Genomic DNA, 19,446 nt, shown 5'->3' with positions numbered 1-19,446 from the left:
AAAATGTCTATTTAGATCTTCTGCCCATTTTGTAATCAGATTGTTTGTATTGAGTTGTCTGAGTTCTTAATATATTTTGGATATTAACCCCTTATCAGACATATCATTTGCCAGCATCTTCTCCCATTCAGTAGTTTTTTGTCTTGCTGATGGTTCCCTTTGCTGTGCAAAAGCTTTTTAGTTTTCATATGGTCCCATTTGTTTATTTTTGCTTTTGTTGTCCTTGCCTGAGGAGACTGATCAAAAAAGAAAATATTGCTAAGACTGACTTCAAAGAGCATACCACCTATGTTTTCTTCTAGATGTTTTATGGTTTTAGATCTTATATTTAAGTCTTTTAATTCATTTTGACTTTATTTTTGTAAACGATGTGAAAAAATGGTCTAGTTTTATTTTACATATAGCTATCGTGTTTTCCCAACACCACTTAGCCATAAAAAAGAATGAAATCTTGCAATTTGTGACAATATGGATGGATCTGTAGGGTATTATGCTAAGTGAAATAAGTCAGAGAAAGATGAATACTGTATGTTTTCACTTATATGTGGAATCTAAAATATAAAAAAAAAATGAGCCCCCCAAACCCAGAAACAGACTCATAGATACAGAGAACAAACTAGTGGTTGCCAGAAGGGAGAAGAATGGGAGAATGGGTGCAATAGGTGAAGGGGATTAAAAGATATTTACCAGTTATAAAATAAATAAGTCACAAGGATGTAACTTAAGGTACAAAGAATACAGTCAATAGTATTATAATACCTTTGTATGATGCATAACCTGTACAAATATAGAATCACTGTGTTGTACATCTGAAACAAATATTGTAAGTCACCTATACTTCAATTAAAAAATTTTAATGAAAAAAAAAGTGTGGCAGTTCATTTTAAGAACAGTAGTTGAAATGGGAGGGGTTTTACCTTCCCATAAAAACTGAATGAATACAAGGAATCTCTTGCCAGAAGGTCTGAAAGGGATGGAGCTGTCTAACCTTTAATGAACTCTTGAAAATGAGGCACCAGATCTCCCTCCTCACACAGTCCTACACTGAGGAGAAATTGTTGAGAATAGAATTCAAATGAACAGAACAGGGACAATAAAGGAGGAGGAAAGAGAAGGTCCAAGAATGGCAGAGAGAACCACAACCAAGACTCTAATCAAGTAAGTCATTATATTCCTTTAACATACATAAAAACAGAAAGGGTGCCTCTCTGAAGTTAGAAAAGCCACCCTGAACCATACTTCTTTCTGAAAGTTCAGGAAAGCTTAGTACACCTAAGAATGAGCAACAGATTGTGATAATGGTTGCGCAACTCTGAGTATACTAAAAACCACTGAATTGTATGCTTTAGATGGGTGAATTTTATGGTATGTGAGTAATATCTCAATAAAGCTGTAAGAAAAATGAATGGAAAATTATCAAGATCAAATGCCACACAAAATTATTATGAGAAAAAAAAATCAAAAGCATTCCATGTTGCTTATCTGTTTTATGTAAGTAGTATGTATATGTTAATCCCATACTCCTAATTTGTCCCTCCCTCCCTCTCCCCTTTGGTAACCATAAGTTTGTTTTCTATGTCTGTAAGTCAGTTTCTGTTTTGTATATAGATTCATTTTTATTATTTTTTAGATTCCACATGTAAGTTATATAAAGGAATATAATCTGAAATATATATACATATATGTAAGTGAATCACTTTACTGTACACCTGAAACTAACAATTTTGTAAATCAACTATATTTCAATTTTTTAAAAAGGGGAAAAAAGTATTCCAAAAAGACACACTCAAAGAACAACAAATCTAAAATATACTGTTTAAAAATTAGTTGGAAGACATTAATAAAATTAAAGAAGACATAGAAGAACAATACATAGCAGGATTAGAAAAATTCAGAAATGTAGTGACAACTTGGGGCAATAAGAGGAAAGAATCATTTCAGAAATGAAGGCTAAGGCAGCACACTCTCTGACATAAATCATAGCAATATTTTTAAAGCTCTGTCTCCTCAGGCAGAGGAAACACAAGCAGAAATAAACAAATGAAACTGATTTAAATGTAAAGACTTCTGCACCACAAAGGAAACCAAAAAAATGAAAAAATAGCCTACAGAATGGGAGAAAATATTTGCAAATGATATGCCCAATAAGGGGTTAATATCCAGACTACATAGACAGCTCATATAACCAATATGGAAAAAATAAGAATGGACAGAAGATGCAAGGAGCTCAAACCCAGTGACAACTTAGAGGGGTGGGAGGTGAGAGGGAGGAGACATAATGTATACCTATGGCTGATTCATGTTGATGTATGGCGGAAACCAACACAATATTATAAATCAATTGTCCTCCAATTAAATAAATTTTTTAAAAAGAAGTAAGGAACTATACAGAGTGAAGTTGGAAGGGGGATAACAAATATTTATATTAACCCATACTTCCGGAATCTAGAAAAATGGTACTGATTAACGTATTTGCAGGACAGGAATAGAGATGCAGATGTAGAGAACTGGACTTGTGGACACAGCAGGGGAAGGAGAGGGTGGGATGAGTTGAGAGAGTAGCACTGACATATATACACCACCATGTGTAAAATAGATAGCTCCCTGCTGTATAACACAGGGAGCTCAGCCGGGCACTGTGATGACCTAGAGGGGTGGGATGGGGTGGGAAGTGGGAGGGAAGTTCAAGAGGGAGGGGATATATTTATACTTATGGCTGATTCACATAGTTGTATGGCAGAAATCAACACAACACTGTAAAGCAATTATCTGCCTGTTAAAAAAAAAATGGACAGAAGACCTGAGACATTTTCCCAAAGAAGATATACAGATAACAAACAGGTACGTGAGAGCTCAGCATTGCTAATCATCAGAGAAATGCAAATCAAAACCATAATGAAATACCCTCTCACACTTGTCAGAATGCCTCTCATCAAGAAGTCTACAAATAACAAGTGTTGGTAAGGATGTGTAGGAGTGGGAACTCTAGTATACTGTTGCTACTGCTGCTTAGTTGCTTCAGTCGTATCTGACTCTGTGAGACCCTATGGACTACAGCCTGCCAGGCTTCTCTGTCCATGGGATTCTCCAGGCAAGAATACTGGGGTGGGTTGCCCTGCCCTCCTCCAGGGGATCTTCCCAACCCAGGGATCAAACCCGGGTCTCCTGCCCTGCAGGCAGGTTCTTTACTGCTGAGCCATCAGGGAAACCCAGTACACTGTTGGTAGGAATACAAATTGGTGCAGCTATTATGGAAGGCAGTGTAGCAGTTCCTCAAAAACTAAAGTAGAACCACCATATGATCCAGCAATTCCACTCCTGGATTTTTTTATTTCATTTTTTTAAATCTGGAGAATAATTGCTTTACATTGTTGTTCTGGTTTCTGCCATAGAGCAGTATGAATCAGCCATAAGTATATATCTATGTCCCTTCCCTCTTGAACCTCCCCCCTACCCTAGCTCCACCCCATCCCAGGCTCTCGGTTCATCCAGCTCATGAGAACTGACTCAGATTCATTCCTTTTTATGGCTACCACTCCTGGATTTTTAATCCATAGAAAATGAAATCACTAATTCAAAAAAATACTTGCACCCCAATGTTCATAGCAGCATTGCTTACATTGCCCAATATATGGAAGCAACCTAAAATCTCAATAAGTGAATAGATAAGATGTGGTATATATATGCAATGTATTATATCTTATATGCAATAAGATGTGATATATATATGCAATGTATATATATGCAATGTCATTAAAAAGAATGAAATATTGCCATTTGCAACAACATGGATGGCCCCTAGAGGGTAATATGCTTAGTGAAAAAAGTCAGAGAAAGACAAATACTATATGATATCACTTATATGTGGAATCTAAATATATATTAATAAATATAATCTAATAATATAAATCTAATAATAAATGTATCTATGAGAACTAGAGTCAGAAATATAGAGAATAAACAGCTAGTAACCAGTGAGGAGAGGAAAGGGAGGGAAGGGCAAGGTGGTAGGGGATTAAGAAGTACAAACTAAAAAAAAAAAATTAAAAAAAAATTAAAAAAAGAAGTACAAGCTACTATGGATAAAACAAATAAGCTATGGGAATATATTGCATAGCACAGGAAATACAGCCAATATTTTTTAACTATAAATAGAGTATAATCTATAAAATACTGAATTACTATTTCATACTCCTGAAACTGACTCATTTGAAAAGACCCTGATGCTGGGAAAGATTGAAGGCGGGAGGAGAAGGGGATGACAGAGGTTGAGATGGTTTGTTGTCATCACTGACTCAGTGGACATGAGTTTGAGTAAACTCTGGGAGTTGGTGATGGACAGGGAGGCCTGGCGTACTGCAGTCCATGGGGTCACAGAGAGTCAGACACAACTGAGTGACTGAACTGAACTCCTGAAACTAATTTAATATTATAAATCACCTATACTTCAATTTGAATAAGAAAAAAGAAAACGAGTGAGTTAACACAACAGAAAATACCTTTCTAAAGTAAGAAAGAAACTTTTAAATCAAAAAGAAACAAAGATAAACAGAATTCTAGAAAAAGTGAAACATGAAAAGATAGCAAAGAATACCTGACATATGGAATAAGATTATCTGAAAAAGAAAACTAAAGCAAGGAAAAGAAATAAATGCTTAAAAGTAATATTGAGGAAACTTCCCTGGAACTAAAAAAAAAAAAGATTTGATTTTAAAAAGCACAATACATACCTGAGAACTTTGACCCAGAATGACCAACAACAAAATTCACATTCTAATAAAATTACTAGATTTTTTTTTTAAGAGAAGAAATGTCTTGGATACTTCAGCAAAAACAGTAGGTGGTTTGTAAAGGAAGGAAAATTAGATCATCTTCAAACTTTTGACACCAATACTTTGTGCTAGAAGAAAATGGAGTAACATTTAAGATACTCGAGGGGAAAAAATGTAAGTCAAGGACATTATATCTGGTAAAAATGACTTTTAGGTATAAATGGCACAGGTATTTATCAACATGCTGGAACTCAGGAAATATTGGTTCCATAATCCCTTACTGAGAAATTTGCTGAAGAATGAACATAAGACAACCAAAATAAGAGACATTGATATCAGGACTGGTGGTTGACATTAAATAGTTACTTGTAGAACTAAGACTAAATGAGGTTTAAAAGGGAGGGAGTAGAGTATTAATACCTGTATGCCATGTGCTCTGATAACATAGATATAGCATAACTTTTTTTTAATGAAGAAATGGGGAAAGCACATGCAAAAAAAAAAAAATGAACTATTCTCAGCAGTTATATTGGTAGCAGTATTGTTATTCCAAGACTGTGTACTGTGAGATAATATAACTGAGTAATTATTCAAATTCCATCATCCTCTGTCTTTGAGGGCTAAGACTTTTAGTGTGGAAGAATACAGATGTACTTCAAAAGAATTTAAGTTAGAAATAAAACAGCCCTATAGTCTTGAATGTGAACTCATGAGGAATTTTATTTAAAAGTAAACATACACAGACACACTTTTGCTTTTTCCACTGAAAAGACTTAGAAATAATGAACAGCCCAGAAGCAGTGAGCACACCTAGTAACTCAGTTTGTGTTCTTGAAATACCATTCCCATTCAAAGAAACCAGGATGTATTAGAGATAGCTAATTCCAAGCCTGGAAATAAATAAGATTAACTTGGAACATCTTGTCATAGAGGATAGGAAAGAAGCTTTACAAAACTACTACAGTCATATCAAAAAGTCTCAGAAGCCAATTTGAAGATGTTTCCACAGGCCAGACAGTTTGGCTTCAAAAAGGATCATTGCCAGTAGCAACTAGTACATCTAGTACCCAAAACTTGGTTTCTAATACCATTCTCCAATTAAAGGAACCAAGGGCTCTTTAGAGAAATGGGCAATTCTAGTGTTGGAGCAGGGAATGTAAAAGATGAACCTGAAATATCTTGTACTCTAGAAAATGAAGAAACACTGAAAAAACAAGAGCAAACAAACTATTGAGGTGTTAATGTGACACAGAGCCTGCTGAAAGAACTGTCACTGGCCAAAACTGGAAGAATGTGAGCAGGAAAATAACAGTATCGGATTATAACAAAAGGTATAAAACAAGTATCCATGAGCATATAGTGATAGAAATAAATGACTAACCTGTACAGAAAAATTCAAAATAATTTGTGTGTATATACCTCTCTACACCTGTCTCAAGGAGGTGAAGCATAACTCCTCACTTCATAAGTGTACTTGCTTCCAAAGACTATATTGTAGAAGAAGGGAGGCTCAGTAACTTCACAGTTGGGAACCCTACAAACACTACCTTGAGTGATCCTAGTTAACATCAGCAGTAATAAGTCATGTAATAAGGTGTGTAGCCTTGATTTGATGTGATGAGGAGGAAGCCTCACTGTGTTATTCTCCTCCAAGTCATAACCCTAGTCTAATTATGAGAAAACCATCAGGCAATGCCAGGTTGAGGAACATTCTGCAAAATACCTGAGTATACCTCAAAACTGTCCAAGTCATCAAAAACTAGGAAAGGGAGAAGTTGTCACAGCCAAGAGCAGACTAAGGAGACAGGGGACTAAATGTAATATGGAATATTTGATGCGATCCTGGAACCAAGAGAAAAAAAAAAAAGACATCAGGTGAAACCTAAAAAATTTTGAATAAAGTATGGGCTTTAGTTGTTAATTATGTATGTATCAGTATTGGTTCATTAGTTATGACGCACAAACCATAGTACTGTAAGATGTTATAGTATAAGTAATATAGTATAGTATAGGTAATATAGTGGTTACCTTTGGAGGGTGAGGATATGATTTGGATGCCCATAGAGAAGCCTTGTGGATGGGTACAGAAAATCTATTTCTTGACCCAGGAGGAGGCTATAAAGGTATAGCCTCCTTATGAAAGTTTAAGTTATATGTATTTTTGTGTGATTTCCAGTATCTTTTATTTTACAATAAAAGGGTTAAATAGAACATAAGACTCCTAAGCTATTAGAAGAGATCAGGTTCCCTACATATTTCATTCATTATCATAGTGATGAGAGTATTTCTCGTGGGCAAATTCAGGGTAGCTAGGAAATGTTCCCTTACCTCACAGCAGAAAGAAAAAGTCAGTGCAAAAGAGAAATGGAGCATTTAGTTTCATTTCTTTTGAGTGTACACTGCATGACAAGTGCCATTTGGACCTCACACCCTGTTCCAAACATGTGCAAAATAATACACATTCTTTTCTGGTGGGTTCGACTGCCCTGTGATATCCAGTTTTACACACAAAGTTGTAGAACTGTAATAAAGGAAATGGAAGGAGGAGGAGCAGTCACCTACAGTCAAATCACAAATCATAAAATCAAATATTTTTTACTTTAATGTTTTTGTCAGGCAAGTGGGACAACCACTATACTACGGAAATACTTCACTGTTTTTGATTTGCTGGGGTTTTGTTGGTCAGTTGGCATTTCTGTTTTCTATTGTGAGGGCTTAGCCATTTTAGCAAGAATTCTTTCCCCAAATAGAATTCATTTTGAGGGGCAACTTTTATGTGTTTGCCTTCTTATGAAAACAGCTCAGAGAATTTTGTCTTACTATTATTTAACATGTCACCTGTTAAGTAATATTAAGTACTGTCCCCAATTCTGCTTGTTCCAGGGTAGACAGCTAGCTATATTTTCCTTGTCTTCATGTTATGTGGTCGTGTTCAGAGTGGAGCTGGGTCCCATGACGGTCCCTCCTTTCCTCATCCCTGCTTTCTCATTTTTATGATTGGGCAGAGTTCAAAAGAGCAACTCAGCAGCAAGAAGATCAGGAGCGTGAGGAGGAAAAGGATGATGAACAAGCAGTCCGCAGAGCTCGGGAATGGGATGACTGGAAGGACACCCATCCTAGAGGCTATGGCAACCGGCAGAACATGGGTTAGCCTCCCCACAGCAAGACAGGACAACAGGGGCTTACATCTTCCCCGCCAAGGACAATTGTGCCGTCTCCCCCACCCTGGTCTTCTGCTTCAGCTATGTACAACGAAGGCAGAGATGCTTAGTCTTGCTTAGTGTTCAATAAAATGTCAAGCAATGAAGTGTGTATTTGTGCCCTAAATGATAAGCCAGAAATCTTGTTTTGGCATTAATCATTCTCATCATGGTATATTTTAATTTTCTTAAGTGGAAAGGAAAGAGGATTGAGAAATGGCTCTGTATAATCAATCAATGGCTGTATGAATTATCTTTAAAAAAAATAAAGGTCCCTTCTATCACATGCGCCTGTGCAGAAACAATGGGTCTCAGCTGCTTTTTTGGGAGACTGGGGGGAAGGGGGTCAGCTATGGGTCCCTGGACTTATGGCAAGATCCTGGTCATCTCTCTTCGACGTGGGCGCGAGTTACCCAGCATCACAGCTGCCCAGGCTAGCTGGAGCTTGCTTTCTCCTTCCTACCCTGGTACTGTGAACTAACCCAACACTTGCTTTACAGGAATGAGCACAAAAGCCAGGACTTTTCCTGTCATATGACCCTGTTTTCAGGAATTATAGCTATAAAGGAACTGACTATAATAATCCTATCTACCCAGTCTTCCTTGCCTCAGCCATGAGAAATGAGGAAACAGATAAAGCACTATGAGAGCCATCCTTGTGTATGCATCTGAGACTGGGGCCTTTACTCTAGAATTATCTGAAACCCTTAGGGTAAAGAATAGTTGAGGCTATAGCCTAACTCTTAAGCAGGCTGCTGGAAGATCATTTTGGCCCTCTTTGCCTATTCTATGCATAGCTGGCATGGTCCCAAGTAGTCAATGTGCTGTGGTGATCATTTTGCTGGTAATAAGGTACCTGCAGCCATGCCAATAACTGGGAGTGGACAAGGGGGGACCGCACAGATGACAAGGAAAAGTACCTGCTTTCTGCAGTAAAGAGGAGACATGTCCTCAGCTCCCGAGTTGATAACCTAGAAAAGCAACCATGTGTTGAAACAAATGATCTATATAGAAAACATACTTTTGTTCTATGTGGCTTTGGTACACCTAGATTTTCTGTTAAGAAGATGACTCAGCCTTCCTATTCTAGCTCCTTCAGTCTAGCTTAGGAGAGGGGTTTGAGGAGACAATTCCCTTTGCTTTGCAAGGGTGGTATGTGGAGTGCTGTCAGGAGATGAGTAGGAGGTTGTGTTTAGTGGCAGATGACAGAAAACTACCAATAATATATTTGTAAATTGCTTAATAAAGGGTTCATGTCACCCTCACAACATAAGCTCCTGAAACTGGTGGAGCACAGATTAACTTCTCCAAGGATTTGGGAACCAAACATTCAATTTTTTAGTTCTCTTCCAATTATTGCCAGTCTGCCTCTAGCAATGGCCTATTTCCTGCCCTCCAAACTCCACCCTGAGCTCATTTCCCAAATGGGCCAGGTTAGGGTTTTCCCCTTGGTCCGAGTCTATTTAAAGATGGTCTTTTCAGAAGATCAGCTTGATTAAGCCCCCTCACATTCTGATATCTAAGAGGCAAACTAGACAAGGTGGATTTGAATCCTGGCTTTAAATGTTGAAAGCTGTGTGACTTTGGGCAATATAATCTCTGAACTGCTCCTCTGTTTTCTTTACGTTTGCATGTGAACTGTTTCATGGGATTGTTGTAAGAGTTAAATGTATAACAGACTGAAGTGTTTTCATCTGAGCCCAGTGACTACAGTCTGTCCATCAGGAAGGGAAAGGAAATGGACAGATAAATATGGGAAACTCAGTTCTATGCCAGGCACTGGAGCCAGCACTTTCACATGCTATTAACACTCACAGTGACTCTGCAAAATAGGTGGCATTGTCCCCATTTTACAGGTGAGAAAACAAGCCCAGAGAAGCCGAATGATCTCTTCAAGTTCACACGAGTAAGAAGCTCTGCTTCTATCATTTTTCATGTGCTTCCCAATTGCTTGTGCTTTTGTTATGCATCTTAAAAGCGCTTAAAAAGGGAGCAGCTTTAAAAATCCAAGCCCAAACCACCACTTACACGTTATTGGAGCTCTAGAAATTCCTTTTTAGCTGACTCACCAAACAAAAGGTTATGCCAGCCTGCCTCCCCCCTGCCATTTCCCCCTCGGAGGATAAGAAGACAGAGGCGGTGAGCAAACCCATCTTCCTCCATTTTCCTCCCCAGCTCTCTGCGCCCGCCAACCGGGCTGCCAAAAAACAAACAAGAAAGAACCACCTTCTCACCAGAACAAGGCGTTTCAGGGTCTTAGAGTGAGTTGGGTTTGGTGGACTCCGGGAAGCCAGGACTCAAAGCATTCCACAGATATTAATAATAGTAGTTTGCACTATGCTTATTTCATGTATGCTGCTTATTTCATTCTCACAGTCTGTTGGGCAGGAGATGATGCCTTCATTTTACAGGGAAGGAAACCGGCTTGGGGAAATGCAGTGAGTGACTTAGTTCAGTAACACAACTAAATAAATACATGGACTGTGCAAACATCAGTGCAGCCAAAGTATTTGCCCTCTGTAGCTCTCCCATGGAGGACAATTATTTAGAAAAGGTGAATACTGAGAACTATTTATTTTAATGCCATTATGTGGTGATTTGTCCTTTCCACTCATTCTTTTCAACACCCCTGTAAGAAAGACAGGGCAGGGGACTGAGTGAGCAGATTCCAAGCTCAAGAAATTGGAGTTAAGTGTTCTGAGTTAGAGTCTATCCTCTGGGCTCTGCTGCTCCCTAGCCAGGTGACCCAGGCCACCCAGGTCACCAGGGTCACTGCTGTCATTTAAAACAACATGTAAAGGATAAAGCTTTTGAATCTTAATCTACCTCTCTGTGTCATCTGAAAGCCAAAATCCTCCTCTGCTTACTGTGGGCCTCCAGTTTGCTCATCAGCACAATAGACACACTGCCACCTGGTTCTGTCAGACACCCAAGCCAGCACTGTGACCACTGCCTCCTTGCAAAACAGCTCCTTCCAACACCTGCACGTTGTTTCCTCACATTACTTTTCACCCATTCATCCAAGGTACAGTTTAACCTCAGCTCAGTTCCCTCACACTCCATTAAAAGGAGATGTGGGTTTTGTCAGATGCTAACAGTATCTGGCCTACTTACCTCACAGGCCAGAAGGAGGAGTTAATGAAATCAAATATGGAAAAGCACTTTGAACAATTATAAAACATGGCACAATTATTTGTAAGTTTGGAAGCCAGAGGAGGGGATGTATTTTTTTTTTATTCAATGTTTCAAAACAATAACCCCTATGCCCCCATTGTTTTGGGGTTCCCCAGGTGGCTCAGTGGTAAAGAAGTAAAGTGAAGTGAAGTGAAGTGAAGTGAAGTGAAAGTCACTCAGTCGTGTCTGACTCTTTGCGACCCAATGGACTATAAGTCCATGGGGTTCTTCAGGCCAGAATACTGGAGTGAGTAGCCTTTCCCTTTTCCAGGGGATCTCCCCAACCTAGGGAGAGAACCCAGGTCTCCCACATTGCAGGCAGATTCTTTACCAGCTGAGCCACAAGGGAAGCCTGCCAATTCAGGAGCCATAGGAGATGCAAGTTCGATCCCTAGGTTGGGAAGATCCCCTGGAGGAGGGAATGGCAACCCACTCCAGTATTCTTGCCTGGGAAATCCCATGGACAGAGGAGCCTTGTGGGCTATGGTCCATGGGGCCACAAAGAGTTGGACATGACTGAGCAATAGAGTACACATATATCACCACCAGCTAAAAGGTTTGTGACATGCTTTTCTTTGTGTGCTGGAGATGACCAGCATAGGAAAGAATTGTTACAGGAAGTGGAAATTGAGAACCGGTTTTTACTTATCTGCCCACCAGGTCATCCTTGACAAATGTTTGTGAAAGGATGATAAACAAAGTCTTAATTTCAGTTTCTTGTTCCAACTGGCAATAAATCCCTCCAAGAGAGTACAACACGGCAATGATTTAGGCTAGCCTATTCCTATGTGGGAGCACGAATAAAAAGAATAGCTGCCATATATTGAGTACCTACTGTATACAAGGAGTTAATACAACAAAAGCCCATGGTAGATCATATTATTGCCTCAATTTATAAATGAGGAACTTGAAGCTCAGAGAAGGGGTTTCTCAAAGATGGCTTGGTCCTCAGGGTTGAGCTGGGCCTGGATTCCAGGTGGGCCTGACTCCACAGGCCACACCCTTCCAGTCCACCATGCTCCCTAGGAATTACAAAGCAGGGGGGGACATATGAAGGTGGGTGAGACACCCTGCTCTGGGGATAACCACTCCCCTCCTCTCTCTAAATTTTGAGCAACAATTCCATCAGTTTTTGCCTGCCAGGCCCTTCAAGGGCACATATGAGACCTGCACACCAAGGGAGCACCCCTGACTCGTAAATCTCCCCTTCCTGGGGCCCCACATCCCTCAGCCTGTAGAATATTCCTGCTCCCAAGGCCAGGCCCACCTGCTCTCCCCTCCCAGCCCTACCTGATGTTGGTACAAGTAAATCTGTCAAACCCTCTGTTCCACCTTCTCACCTAGGGGTTCCTACATATTTTCTAAGCCAGTCAAAGCCCCCCCTTCTTGATCTACCTGGCCCTCCCAGGCCATGAGCACATGAGACTTTTCAGCCAGGGGTTGGGAGGGAGGATTTCTGCCTGAATTCTGAGGCCCTTCCACACTCAGCGACAGATACCACATCTGCTATCCTGCTGCCTTGTCCTGGGCTCAGAGGCATTGAGAGATTGGCAGAAAGGCTCGTCACCAGCTTTATGGAACCTGTCTTTTCCTTTCCTTGTCTACCTTCTGCCTAGGTGAGCTCATCCTGCCTCCACCCTCAGTGACTGACCACATGTGTGCTGATGGCCCTGATCTTTCTGCTGCGCTCCCTGACCTATACCCTATCATCTACCACAAAGTGCCTCTTGATGAACAAAAATGCAAATTCAACAGCCTGGCGATGAACTCATCCCACTCCTCACTCCCCACCCTTCTGGCTCCACTAGAGCTACTTAGGGCCCCTTCGCCTATTTAGTTCTCTTCCTGAGAAGCTCGGCACTGTGTCTGGCCTTCTCCTCTTGACAAAGCCGGCATTCAGTGTCTGCAGAATGAATTGCTGAATGAATGAATCCCATCATGAATCACGCTTCTTTGTCAGGCAGATTCACCATAATGCAGCCTCTTTCTTTTCATATTCAAACAACTTTCCATAAAAGAAAACCTAGTATCCCTTCACCTTAAAGCAGCAATCATTTCTCTCTCAGACCTCCTTTCATCCTATCACTGAAGGGACCACATTTTCACAAAGTATAATCAGTGGAGAAGTCTGCTTTATACTCGACTTTGAAATCTTAGTGTATCATATTCTATAGAGTCTGCCTTATAATAATTTTAATGACTGCTGATTAGTCTATAAGATTGCTATACAATAGCTTACTTAGCCAGGCCCAGATTTTGAACATTTGGATTGTTTCCAGGTTTCTACTGCTATTTCCTTTATTCATTTAACAAAGCAAATTACCTTATTTGCTTGGATTCGCACAAAATATCCCTGGAGGAGGAAGGATGTGGGGTTGTTAGAAGCCAGGAGTGGGAAGGAGACTTTTCATTGAATTTCCCTATAGGCCCTTTTAAATTTTGAATCATGTGAATATGCTGATAATCCAAGATATATATGCCAAAAATTTATTGTACATGGAGTATCCCACTAGAAGCTTGATATAGCAGTGGAATCTATACTAACTTCCTAATATGTGCTCTCCCAAAAATATGTATATGTACCTTGGGAATCTGGAGGAGAAAGCAGGGTGGAGAATTTCAGACAATGACGTTTTCACTGAACCTTGAAGCATGGGTAAGAGTTAGTCAGGCTGATAAATAGACCACCATGGGCAACGGCCCAGAATAGCAAAGGGCACTTCCTGGTTGGGAAAAAGAGACTGTATCTGGTGTGTTGTGAAAGTTATGGGAAATGAATCTTTCAAGGAGGGCAGAAACCAGTGTAGAAAGAGCTCTGGAGGCCAGGCTCTGGGGTTTGAACTTGATCCCAGAGGCCATGGGAGCCTTTGGAGGGTTGGAAACAGGGCAGAGGTTAAGAGCTGTGTTTGACAGCAATCCTCTGGTAGCAAAGGACCAAAGGAAAGGAGAGCAGCAGGAAGCAGCCTGCTGAAGTCCAGGAGACAGTGACCAAGGCCTGATCTAGGAGACCAGCTGTCCCAGTGAGCCTTTGTTTTAGCACTGAAAGTCCTGTGTCCTGGGCAACCCCTCAGTCTCTGGCAAATAGACATGTTAGGTCATTCTAGCCTGAATCAAGGCACTAGATGCTGCATTCTCCACAGCCTGCCTGCTCTAAGAAGTGATCTCATGACTTCCAAGAGATTTTGAAATACCAATCTCTGCCCCCTCGGTCCCCTTCTCCAGCCACTACTCTTGGGCTCATTTGCTTTCAGTAGGTTCTTTCTGGGCTTCCCAGGTGGCTCAGATGGTAAAGGATCTACCCACAGTGCGGGAGACCCAGGTTTGATTCCTGGGTCAGGAAGATCCCTGGAGAAGGGAATGGCAACCCACTCCAGTATTCTTGCCTGGAGAATCCTATGGACAGAGGAGCCTGGTAGGCTATAGTCCATGGGGTCAGGAGGAGTTGGACACAACTGAGCGACTAACACACATACAGGTTCTTTCTAGAGCTGCTGATCTCCAGACATAAAGTGATTTATAAGGAAAACATCCCCGCTCACCAAAGTCCAGTCTTCTCTCCTTCTGTTCCCCTCCACAAACCTGAGGCTTCCACCAAATGGAAGTAGTCCCTGTGCCAAAGCAAACCTGCAGACTTCTGGGTCTCCCAGGCCACCTCAAGACAGATCATTCTCCCTGCTTCTCTGCTTGTCAGAGCCCATTGCAAATGCCACCTCCCCATAGCTGAATACCAGTACCATGAAGCAGCTCCTGGGTGTCACACACTGCCTGAGAACTTTTCAAACATTACCATTACAAACAAATATGATTAGTCCCTTTTTCCAGAGGAGGAAACCGAGACTCAGAGAGGGGAAATGTCTTGTCGAGGGTCACACAGCTACTAGCCTTCCCCTCTGTCTTCTTCATAATTCTCTGATGGCCCTAATCCTTGTATTGATGATGTGTGCATTTCTCTCACACCCTGCCAGCCCCATGACCCACCAGACACACAACTGTCAACCTAGAACAATTCCACGCTTGTAGTAGAACCCCAATAAAAAGTTGGTGAAAGAAGGGACTATGTATCGATATGTCCCGTATGTAGTACCTAACACAATGCCTGGTATTAGATAGGATCTCCTATTCAGCATGGAAAAAGCAAGAGAACTCCAGAAAAACATCTATTTCAGCTTCATTGACTACACTAAATGAAGTTTGACTGTGTAGATCACAAACAAATGTGGAAAACTCTTCAAGGGATGGGAATATCAGATCACCTTACCTGTCTCCTAAGAAACCTGTATGCAGATCAAGAGGCAACATGGACATGGAACAACAGACTGGCTTAAAATTGGGAAGAGAATATGTCAATGCTGTATATTGTCACCCTGCCTATTTAACTTATATGAAAGTACATCATGCGAAATGCTGGGCTGGATAAATCACAAGCTGAAATCAGGAGAAATATCAACAACCTCAGATATGGAGATGATACCACTCTAGTGGCGAAAGCAAAGAGGAACTAAAGAGACTCTTTTTTTTGTAATAAGAATTTTATGAAGTCTTTATGAAATCAAAATACTCATCACCAGATATTTTTGTAAAATTGTCATCATGAAAAGCAATAACCAAATTAAACACATATTACAATGCAGAAATAATTGCAATGATACTGAGAATAGAAGAATCAAAAAATTATAAATACTATACTCAAAGATATGTGCAAAGCTATCACATCCATAAAATAATCATTGTAAGGTATATAAAATGCAGAACCAAAAGTTGTTCAAAATTTTAAAATAATAATAGAAATATAAAAATCAGTAATTCCAAAAATCAGTTTTGGAAGCTGACATAAAGAGCCTGTTGATGAGAGTAAAAGAGGAGAGTGAAAAAGCTGGCTTAAAGTTCAATATCAAAAAACTAAGATCATGGCATCCAGTCCCATCACTTCATGGCAAATAGATGGGGAAACAATGGAATCAGTGACAGACATTATTTTTTTGGGCTCCAAAATCACTGCAGATTGTGACTGCAGCCATGAAATTAAAAGATGCTTGCTCTTCAGAAGGAAAGCTATGACAAACCTAGACATCGTATGTAAAAGCAGAGACATCACATGGCCGACATAGGGTCCATATAGTCAAAGCTATGGTTTTTCCAGTAGTCATGTACAGATGTGAGAGTTGGACCATAAAGCCTGAGCACTGAAGAATTGATGCTTTCGAGCTGTGGTGCTAGAGAAGACTCTTGAGAGTCCTTCGGACTGCAAAGAGATCGAGCCGGTCAATCCTAAAGGAAATCAGTCCTGAATATTCATTGGAAGGACTGATGCTGAAGCTAAAGCTCTAATACTTTGGCCACCTGATGCGAAGAGCCAAATCATTGGAAAAGACCCTGATACTGGGAAAGATTGAGGGCAGGAGGAGAAGGGGACGACAAAGGATGAGATGTTTGGATGGTATCACCGACTCAATGGACATGAGTTTGAGCAAACTCCAGGAAATGGTGAAGGACAGGGAAGCTTGGCATACTGCAGTCCATGGGGTCACAAAGAGTCAGACTGACTGAGTGACCGAACAACAATTCTGATATTGCTGAAATTGCAGTACTGTACCAAATAAGGGCATGACTGAAGGGGAACAATCAGAAGAGATCCTGTTATGGCAAAACCTCAGCTGTCCAAAGCTTTCTAAAAATGAGTCATTCTGAAGGCTGAGAGTGAACCTTCAGAAATCAGGAAGAAGAATCCTAGAGCTGTTGCTTTTTTCTCAGAGATTCCCTGGCTTCCACTCCCCTCTTCTGAGCTACGTGGTCCCCTTGATCTTCTTTTCCTTCCAGTCTGCTTTGTTTTTCTGTTGTTCCTACAAAGCTTCTTAGCTTCTGGTTTGGCAAGCTAACTGCAGTCTTTGCTGGACTACCCCCACCACCACCACCACCCCGCATGCCTTTTTTGCCCTTTCTCCTCACCACAACAACCCCACCATCACCGCTTCCACAGAGCCTTCCCTGCCCTCCTCAGGCTGGTGGATGCTTCCCTCACCTGCATTCACATACCCCACAGCACCCCATATGGGTGTCTATGATTACACCCACCTCACATGCTGGACTGTGTCTTTCTTGATGGTTAGAATCATATCAGCCCTAAATGTTTATGAATGAAATTTATAGGCCATTTTGTGCTTCTCAGCTACCTCTCCTTTGCTTACTCCAAGACAGCTAAGGTTTTGCTTGTTGTTTTATTGGATTGTCATTGAGAAATCGTGAGTGTTTGTTGTTCAGGATTTGTCACTCACCTACTTCTCTTCTTCCTGTTTTTATTACATTCACTGGTGTTTGTGTTGCTCTTGTCCATTTGGCTCAGGAAGGTTCCAGCTCAGACATTATGCTCTTTGTTTTGTGGGGGAAAGGGTTGGCCCATCAAGGTCATGGCCCAGTCCTACCAGTCCATCTTGCCTAGGAAACCAAGAGACCAGACCTCATTATTTGTTCCACGAGTGTTTATTTGAATGCCTACACGGTACCAGGCCCTGAGCCAGACATTAGAGAGAGAGAGATGGAAATTGTGTGTCCTTGTCCTGCCTCTAGCACCCCATGTGAGCCTTTTCTAGGTATCTTTCATTTGCCCATCTGAAAGTAAAGCGGGGTAGAGACCTGATTTGTAAGCAGCCTTATCTGTCAACTTTGGGAACTCATCTATACAGGTTGCTCTCACCTTCTCCACATCTGTGCTTTCCCCCAGAAGAGCCCAGGCCTGCGTTGTACCTCACTCCCTCCTCCCCTACAAATTCTGAGCAGATGTGCTCTAATACATCTCACTCTGTATGTGGCCAAGTATTAATAGCCCCAAGAAGCAGCTTGAGAACCCCAGCTAGACAGAGAGGAAAAAAGAATGAGAAAGAGGAGGAGGGGTATAGCGGGTACATTGGGGTACATGGCCATAGAGGGTACATTGGGAAAGGCCAGTGCATCCCTAAGACATTCCCTAAGCCCAACTCTGAAGACTGATATTAGTCAGTCTAAATCAAGGACCCCAAACCAGAGTGGATGTGGGGAAGGAGACACATTTCCACTAACCTTTCTGGACAAGGCTAAGGAATGAACATTTCCTTGCATTAGTAGGACACTTGATACTATCTTTGTCTTTGGTATTCCTAGCAACCTTTTTGATTACATTCAAAGATATTTTTGAGAGCCTACCTTCAAAGCCTCCTGTTGAGAATTACTGGCCTTTTCCAGTAGGACACTTATCACAAATTCAAGTGTATAGACAGTTTCATGATTTTTTAATGTGTTTCCTCCACTAGACTGTGAGTTCAATAAAGGCAGGGATGATGCCCATCTTCTTTCACACTGAATCTTCAACACATAGAACAGTACCTGACAAACAATAATCAGTTAATTTACCAAAAAAAAATGACCCACGGGTCTGGGATCCAGAGATAATCTTTAATTCTGCAAAGGTTAGTGCACAGAACTAACCCTTTTAGCCTGAAAAGATGTTTAATAGACATTAATTTAATGCATAATAACAGGAAACATAATTGTACTTACCGTGTGCCAGGCCCTGTGCTAAGCGCTTTACATTCACTCACTCAATCCTCAGAACAACCTGATGAAGTAGGTACTATTATTATCCCCATTTTACAGGTGGGGAAACTGAAGCACGGAGGTTCGCCAACTTGTAAGTGGAAGAGCTGAGACCTAAACAACAACAATCTGGCTCGAGTATGACAAAACCCACTGGAAAAAATAAATAAATAAAGGAGAAATTGAAAAAAATAAATAAAAATAAATAAAATGTAAAAAAAAAAAAAAATCTGGCTCGAAAGTCCATGCCCTTAACTGCTGGGGTGCCTTCCAACAACAGAGAGATGGCATGATTCCCCCCAGTGTCCTGGGAGGAACTTGGTGGAACCTGGACTGGAAGCCAGGTCTGCACTCTGTGCAGTGTGTCTCCCACTGGTCGCTGGTTCAGAGACCCTGGGAACAGAGGCACAAGGAGGAATCTGAGAAGCCTAGATATTCACTCAGAAAAAGGCTCTAGTCAACTAGGTAGCTCTCAGCAGAAGCCAGGCAGAGTCAAAGAGCATCCACCAGGGCAGAAAAAAGTGTGATCACCAGGTTCTTTTCCTTAAGCAGGGAAAAGTAGCAGACTCCTTTTCAGAGATCCCGTTTGAGGCCTAAGCCATTCCCTTTTCCTGCACTAATTTATCAGGGACCCCCTCCCACACACACAGAGCTAGAACCACCCCAAGGCAAGGCAATTGAGTATCCCTGGGGAAAGGATGCACGTTAGGGAGCTAAATATGTGTGTAGGATGT

At 41.0% G+C, this 19,446-nt stretch overlaps 1 protein-coding gene across 1 annotated transcript in view; it reads left to right on the top strand.

Annotated features, from left to right (window-relative positions):
- The window catches only part of IGBP1 (immunoglobulin binding protein 1), a 39,969-nt gene extending 31,695 nt beyond the window's left edge, over positions 1–8,274 (top strand). Inside the window, exon 6 of the mRNA XM_043458696.1 lies at positions 7,778–8,274. Coding sequence (XP_043314631.1) covers positions 7,778–7,923 — 146 coding nt within the window. The 3' untranslated portion in view covers positions 7,924–8,274. The remainder of the gene's footprint in view (positions 1–7,777) is intronic.
- Positions 8,275–19,446: the final 11,172 nt, after the last annotated feature.

Source organism: Cervus canadensis, chromosome X (genome assembly GCF_019320065.1).
Source record: "Cervus canadensis isolate Bull #8, Minnesota chromosome X, ASM1932006v1, whole genome shotgun sequence".
Taxonomy (NCBI): Eukaryota; Metazoa; Chordata; class Mammalia; order Artiodactyla; family Cervidae; genus Cervus; species Cervus canadensis.
The sequence above is the reverse complement of the archived record's forward strand: the minus strand, read 5'-3'. Positions and strand labels throughout refer to the sequence as shown.